General features: G+C 71.5%; 1 protein-coding gene across 5 annotated transcripts; it reads left to right on the top strand.

Moving 5' to 3' along the window:
- The first annotated feature begins 314 nt into the window (after positions 1-314).
- Positions 315-6,956, top strand: AJM1 (apical junction component 1 homolog). Of its 5 annotated transcripts, none has more exons than XR_014082964.1 (4): positions 315-424; positions 1,950-2,095; positions 2,171-5,434; positions 6,536-6,956. XR_014082964.1 is itself a non-coding variant. In XM_081593499.1 (3 exons), the coding sequence occupies exon 3, from the start codon at positions 2,223-2,225 to the stop codon at positions 5,148-5,150; it is 2,928 nt and encodes a 975-aa protein (XP_081449625.1). In that variant the 5' UTR covers positions 315-424; positions 1,950-2,095; positions 2,171-2,222; the 3' UTR covers positions 5,151-6,956. The 5 variants fall into 5 exon arrangements, 3 of the variants coding, with proteins under 3 accessions (XP_081449625.1, XP_081449627.1, XP_081449628.1); XR_014082963.1 differs by having other exon boundaries at positions 338-424; positions 1,947-2,095; XM_081593499.1 differs by having other exon boundaries at positions 2,171-6,956.
- Positions 6,957-7,282: the final 326 nt, after the last annotated feature.

The following is a 7,282-nucleotide window of genomic DNA, read 5'->3' as shown; positions in this document are numbered from 1 at the left end:
TTCGCGGCGCGGCCGTGGCTTGGGCCGCCTCCAAGGCCCCTGCTCAAAGGCCGGCCAGGCCGCCAGCTGCCCTCAAGCAGGTGTCCGGGAGGCGGGGCCGGGCAGGGTGGGCCAGGTGCTCCCCGGCCCTAAGTCTTCTCGCTGGATCCCAGGTCTGTACCTTGAGGGTGCAGAGAACCCGTCACCGCGCGCCCAGCTCTGCCCCAAGCAGGAGCGAGCGCGCCCGACAGGTTCCCGGCCCACCGCGCGGTCCCTTTAAGTGCAGTCCCGCCGGCCGCCATCGGGGGCAGCACCGAGCGGCCCGGCCGCCTCGCGCCGCTGCCTCGAAGCTTCTGCCGGGGCCGGGGCCGCGGCGGCGCGGGGGACGGCGGAGCGCGCGCGGGCCTGCGCAGACCGCCGGGCGCGGTGCAGGAGCACCGCCCAGGTAAGGGGTCCAGGCCGCTGCCCCGCGAATCTTCCGTGAGTGCGGCGCCCACGAAGACGGGGACGCGGCGCCCTCGGAGGACGGCGGTCCCTACCCCCGGGGGCTCGAGGCTGGGCCGGGCTGCGCGCCGGGGAGGGCCACCCGCCGGGCTCCTTAGGCCTCGGACCCCGGCGGGGGTGGACCGTCCCATCCCCAAGGGAAGGGGTGTCGCCCAGTTGGTTCCTCGGGGCCGCGGCAGCGCCAAGGCCGGGCTGTCACCTCCCTGGGGCGGAGCCTCATACCCTGTCATCCAGCCCCCAGTCCTGGCCTGGCTTCAGGGTGGGAGGGGGATGGGCCTGAGGCTGAGATGGGGACAAGCACTGGGCCTGGGTGGCCCTGACCCAGGGGGGGCGGCTCTGCTGGCAGGAAAGCCCTGGCACACTGCGGACACAGAGGGTCAGCCAGATCAGAGGTCCTGCCAGGTGAGCGCCCAGCTCCCCGCTTTTCTGAGCTCCCCTTGGAGCATGCTCCCACAGCCTGTGAGGAGGTGGAGACCCCGTACCACTGTCTGAGCCACCCCCGCTCCACCCCCAGCCTGTCCAGACTTTGGGCACCCAGACAACCCGCTGGCCCAAGTCTGCAGGTGTGCCTGGTACAGAGGGGTGGACCCCAGCTCAGCCTGCATGCGGGGGCATGGAACCTCAGGTTTCCATGGAGCTCTCCCGTGATGCTGTGGGGAGGGCCTGCCTGAGAATCGCGGGTGGCAGGGGCTTGATTCACCCACTGCCCTGCCTCCCCTGCCGGCAGCCTCCTGGCCTGGTGCGCCGCTCAAGGACTGGGGGCTGCCTTGAGCTCCTTGAGCTCACACACCCCCACGTGGTCCAGCAGCCAGGGCCCGGTTTCCGGCTGCAGTGCACTCGCTGCAAAGATGGGGGGTCGCTCTCCCGGCCTTGTCATGAGAGCCCCAAAGAGCTTGGTGGGTTTCAACCACCCCAAGAAGGGGGAGAATCAGAGGCGGTTCCTGCAAAGCAAAGGGAGCTTTAGGGCCCAGGTATGATCTCCGGAAGCACTGCTGTGGCCAGGGCCACACGGAGACTGAAGGCAGGGCAGCAAGCCCATGAGCCTCCATGCCACGCCTGGGCCTTGACGCAGTGCTGGAGGAGGGCTGCGTGTCCAGCCGCGCCAGTTGGGGGGGCAGGGGGTGAGGAGGCTGGTTAAGGTTGCTTAAAGCTGGGGCCAGGGGCTTCAGACTGCAGCATGGGGGGCTTGCCCTGCACTAGGCATTAGGAGGGGGCTTCATCACCTGCTCTACAGGAGCCAGCACCTTAAAGCAGTCTGTGAAGGCCCCCAGTGACCGCACAGTTGTTCCAACAGTGGGCACCAGTGGGGTGGTCCTGGGGTCACACCCTCACTCTGCCTACCCCGCTGCTGGCCTGTCCCCGAAAAGGGGGTCTACCCAAGCCTCCCAGTGGTCACTAGTGAGCACAGGAGATCGGGGACCGCTGCGATGACATCCCCTTTCTGGTCACCCACCTCCTCCCAGCAGAAAGTGGCCTGGAAAGGATGGTCTGGAGGAGGGGGCAGGACCCAAGTGGCTGGACAGCTGGGTTCCCCCTGCAGGTGCGTCTGACGCCGGCATGGAACACGTGCCTGTGGCCACAGGCCTTGGCTGCCTCCCGGGCTGTGCCCCAGGTAAGCCGGGCCAGCGCTGGGGGTTAGCGGGCCCTGGGCTGCAGAGGGGCTGCCCTGACCCGCGTCTCCCCTCAGGGCGAAAGCCCCGAAAGGCCAAGTGAGCTGACGCCTGGAGACTTCTTTTAAGATGACCCGCACCGACCCGCCGGATCTGCTGGTGTCGACCGTGTACCAGGACATCAAGGTGGCGGCCCCGGGGCCCGTGTCGAGGCCCCCGCCATGTGACCGCCCCATGGCCCGGCCTGCGGCGCCCGCGCCTTTCAACAAGCGCCACTGTCGAAGCTTCGATTTCCTGGAGGCGCTGGACGGGGCGGCCATGGAGGCCCGCCCGGAGGCGCCGCCCCCGGAGCCCGCCGCGCCGCGCGCCCGATCCCGCGACGGCGAGACCCGGCGCCGCGCCCGCTCCAAGAGCGCCCCCCGCGCGCCCCCGAGCCTGGCGCCCGCGCCCGCCTCCCCACCCGTGCTGCCGCGCCGAGGCCGAGAAGCGCAGCGAGCAGCGCGGGCCGACGCGTCGCCCCGCCGGGAGCCCGCGTACCCCGCGCTGCGCGCGCTCGCCAACGAGCTGCACCCCATCAAGCTACAGCCGCAGCGGGGCGGCCCCGGCCGCATCGCGCCCCTTTGCGCTGCCGCCAACCGCTGCGCGCCAGCCGAGCCACCCGCGGGGCCCGCTCCCCACGTCCGCTGCCGCCTGGACATAAAGCCCGACGAAGCGGTGCTGCAGCACGCTGCCCGGGGCTCTCGGCCCTGCGGGCCCCCTGAGACCGCGCCCTGGCCCCGCGCCGCCCCACAGCTCCACGGCCTCACGGTGCCTGGACCTCGCCACGTGGCCCTCTCGCGCACCCCCACCCCCAGCGACTCGTATTGCACCGACCCCAGGGTGCTGTACTGCGACGGGCCGCTCCCTGGGCCCCGGGACTACGCGGAACGTCAGAGTGTGCCCTTCACCACCCCCCCGGGGCCCACCCAGTTCTTCTACACGGAGGAACCCGAGGGCCACCCTGGGGGCTTCATGGCCAGCCCTGGGCCGCCCTTCGACGGCTACTATCCCAGGCCCTTTCTGCCCGAAGAGCCCCTGGGGCCCAGCCCGAGACGGGGGAGCGGCTACTATGCGGGGGAAGTTCGCACCTTCCCGGTCCAGGAACCACCCTCCCGCTCCTACTACGGGGAGGCCCCCCGCGCCTACGGCCCGCTCTGCGGCCCACGTTATGCCCCCGAGGAGCCTCGAGCCCGCCCCGCCGCCCGCGCGTTTTACACTGAGGACTTCGGACGGTACCGCAATCGAGAAGCCCTGACGCGGACTTACCCACACCCGCGAGGCAGCCCGGCCTGGGGCGACTGGGGCCCGCGGCCTTATCGCACCCTGCAGGTGGCGCCCCCGCCGGACCCCGGCCCGCTGCTCGCCTCGTGGCATGGCGGCACGGGCACCAGTCCACCACGGCTAGCGACCGACAGCCGCCACTACTCGCGCTCCTGGGACAACATCCTGGCACCAGGGCCGCGCCGCGAAGACCCCTTGGGCCGTGGCCGCAGCTACGAGAACCTGCTGGGCCAGGAGGCGCGGGAGCCGCGGGGCACGTCCCCCGAAGGCCGGCGCCCGCCCGTCGTCGTGAACCTGTCCACCTCGCCCAGACGCTACGCGGCGCTGTCCTTGTCGGAGACGTCGCTGTCCGAGAAGGGCCGTGTGGGGGAGGGCCTGGGCCGAAACTGGTACGTCACACCGGAGATCACCATCACCGACAACGACCTGCGCGCCACCGAGCGCCCGGCCGCCAGGACCTGGGAGATGCCGGGGAGCCGCCCCCGCCAGTCTCAGCCTGCAGCCCCCGACGGCCCTGCCTCTGGCCGCCAGCGCAGCCTCGAACAGCTGGACGAGCTCATCACTGACCTGGTCATCGACTCACGGTCCCCAGCCGGCCAGGCGCTCGAGCCCGCGTCCGACGGCCTGGGCCGCCAGCTGCGGCGCCTGCTCGACTCGCGGCCCTCGGGGCCCAGGGGCCCGGCGCTGGCGCCGCGCTCGCCACCTGCGTCCGCCGGCAGCGCCGAGGAGCCCGCGGGCCAGGGGCAGGGGGCCGACGCCTCCCCTGAGCCCAGCGCCGACGAGGACGACCTGATGACGTGCTCCAACGCGCGCTGCGGGCGCACTGAGACCATGTTCAATGCCTGCCTCTACTTCAAGTCCTGCCACAGCTGCTACACCTACTACTGCTCGCGCCTGTGCCGCCGCGAGGACTGGGACGCGCACAAGGCACGCTGTGTGTACGGCCGCGTGGGCAGCGTGTGCCGCCACGTGCTGCAGTTCTGCCGCGACAGCGGCCCGGTGCACCGCGCCTTCTCGCGCATCGCGCGTGTCGGTTTCTTGTCTCGCGGCCGCGGGGTGCTCTTCCTGGGCTTCCCGAGCCCCGGCTCCGCCGACAACTTCCTGCGCTTTGGCCTCGAGGGGTTGCTGCTGTCGCCCACCTACCTGTCGCTGCGCGAGCTGGCCACGCACGCAGCCCCACTGGGCAGCTATGCTCGGGAGCTGGCGGCCGCTGGGCGCCTCTACGAACCAGCCGAGTGCTTCCTGCTCAGCGTGTCGGTGGCTGTGGGCCCCGGCGCCACCCCGCCCGGAGCCCCTGCCAGGCCAGCGCCCGCGCCTCGCAGCCCGGGACCCACGGTGCGCAAATTCGCCAAAGTGGCGCTGGCGGCTGGCAGCCCAGCACGGCCGCCCCCCGCGCGGGGCCGCGAACCCGACATGGAGACGTTGATCTTGACGCCGCCGCCCGGCACTGCGGGCCTAGACCAGGACGGCGAGGCGGGCCGGCGAGCACGCGAGGTGGCCTTCATTCACATCCAGCGAGAGCTGCGGCTGCGCGGCGTCTTCCTGCGCCACGAGTTCCCGCGCGTCTACGAGCAGCTCTGCGAGTTTGTGGAAGCCAACCGGCGCTTCACGCCCACCACCATCTACCCCACGGACCGGCGCACCGGCCGCCCCTTCATGTGCATGATCATGGCTGCGTCCGAGCCGCGCGCGCTCGACTGGGTGGCCAGTGCGAACCTCTTGGATGACATCATGTGAGCCGCGGGGGAGCGTCCGGCCCCGCCCAGTCCACCCAGGGCCCACCCTGAACCCCGTCAGGTCCACCAGGCCCCGCCCAGTCCACCCAGGGCCCACCCTGAACCCCGTCAGGTCCACCAGGCCCCGCCCAGTCCACCCAGGGCCCACCCTGAACCCCGTCAGGTCCACCAGGCCCCGCCCAGTCCACCCAGGGCCCACCCTGAACCCCGTCAGGTCCACCAGGCCCCGCCCAGTCCACCCAGGGCCCACCCTGAACTCCGTCAGGTCCACCCAAGCCCCGCCCGGTCCCCTCAGGCCCCGCCCACATCGCCGCAAGCTCTGCCCCGTCGCGCTCTTCCGGCGACAACCCTCCCAGTCCCGCCGGGCTCCCTCTTCCCCAGTTCGCCCTCGGGCCTCCTTAGAGGCAGGTCCTCGGCCGCTTGGTGCTCCCCGCTGGGAGGCGGGGTGGGTCTGAGGACCAGCCCGCCCTGCCTTTGCGCGGAGGGGTCACTACTGCAGACCCGACCGCGTGTATCCGACTCGTCCGTCCCCTGCCCATCTGCAGGGCCTCCCTGGAGCCTCTCCAACCGCGGCTCGCCGTGGTCCAGGAGCCCGAGTTGACCAAAGCCTAGTCCTGTCCCTTTAAACACACCCCCCACCCGCTTCCTGTGGTCTGGGATGCACTCTGCTTAGAGGCTTTTCCTCTCTGGAGGACAGACACGATGACTGGTCTCGGTGTGTCCGCATCCCGAGCACGTCCTGGCCTGGTGGGCAGACAGGGCCGGCGGGGACCTGCGTGGGGCCCCCGCCCCTACTGGGTCGGACCTCGGTTCACTGACAGCGCTGCCCGCCCAGCTGCAGGGGTTAGGGCAAGCAGCAGTGAAGGGGTGCTTGGGGGAGGGTCCTCAACCGAGGCACAAGACACCCAGCCAGAGGGGAGGGGGTCCTGGGCCGGGGAAGCAGAGGGGAGGGGCGCTGGCCAGAGCTCAGACCCGGCAGGGCGTAGGTCGGGCTACCTGCTCTCACCTGGCAGATGGCCCCAGGCGTGCGCCAGAGCGGCCCTGACCGCACAGGTAGGCGGGAGCAGGTGCAGAGGCTGGGTGAGCGCGAGCGGCCCAGGAGGCCCTCCAGCTGGGGCCCGATCCGTAGCCCTAGGGAGGACCGAGGAGGAGGTTCGTCTCCAGTCGAGCAGGGCAGGGAACACGTGGATGGGAGCAGGGACGGGAGCGAGCTACTTTCACAGGGCGGCGGTCTGTCAGAGGCGTGGGGGGCGCAATTGCGCGAACGCCCGCGCGCTAGCTCGCTCTGGCCGCCCCTTGTGGGGCGGGCTGGACGCTTGAGGCTGGCGGCCGGGCTCCGGCCCCCGGGAGTGCACGCTCCAGTGTCCATTATCCCCGCTCTCGTAGTGGGTTACCCGCTGGCCCTGGACCGAGAGGGCGAGGCCCGACGCCCGGAAGGGCCCCCCTGAAGCCCCAGCCCCCCGTCAGGGCCAGGTGGGGGTGGGGCATCGATTCAATTAAATTGTGGGGCCCCCACCCCCCACCTCCGATCGCGGTCCTCACCCCCGACTGTGCACCTGCGCCCATCTCCCCAGGATCCATTTCCTCCACCTGCCTGCGCGCCTGCCTCGGCTCCGCGCATTCGCACCGGCCACGCGCCCCGCTTAGCCCCTCCCGCCTTCGCGGCCTCACAAACCGGCCGCAGCGCCCCTCGCCCAGGGGCCTCCGCCTTCGGCCCCACGCGCCGTCCAGGGAAGACCCTGGACTGGGGTTACTTCCAGAGGGGTAGCGCTTTCGAACCAAGGAAAATATAACTCGAATGTAGCCACCGCTGCCTCGTTTTTTCGTTCAGAAGAGTGGGTGCGACGCTAGAGATTTTCGGAGGCGTGGGGGGGCGGGCCTTCGGAAACGGGTGGGAAACCACTGAACAACGTGGAGTGGGAGGCCGGAGAGAGGCGGGCTCGGACTCGGTGGGGACTCGGGGCGGGAGGCCGTGGGAGTCGGTGGGGACTCGGGGCGGGAGGCCGTGGGAGTCGGTGGGGGCTCGGGGCGGGAGGCCGTGGGAGTCGGTGGGGGCTCGGGGCGGGAGGCCGTGGGAGCCGGTGGGGGCTCGGGGCGGGAGGCCGTGGGAGCCGGTGGGGACTCGGGGGCGGG

This window comes from Giraffa tippelskirchi, chromosome 4 (genome assembly GCF_054371585.1).
Source record: "Giraffa tippelskirchi isolate mGirTip1 chromosome 4, T2T-mGirTip1v1.2.pri, whole genome shotgun sequence".
In the NCBI taxonomy this organism is placed as follows: domain Eukaryota; kingdom Metazoa; phylum Chordata; class Mammalia; order Artiodactyla; family Giraffidae; genus Giraffa; species Giraffa tippelskirchi.
The sequence above is the reverse complement of the archived record's forward strand: the minus strand, read 5'-3'. Positions and strand labels throughout refer to the sequence as shown.

Bases quoted from the DNA above. Each gene is read 5' to 3' on its own strand.
- AJM1 (XM_081593499.1), top strand. From the start codon at position 2,223: ATGACCCGCACCGACCCGCCGGATCTGCTGGTGTCGACCGTGTACCAG.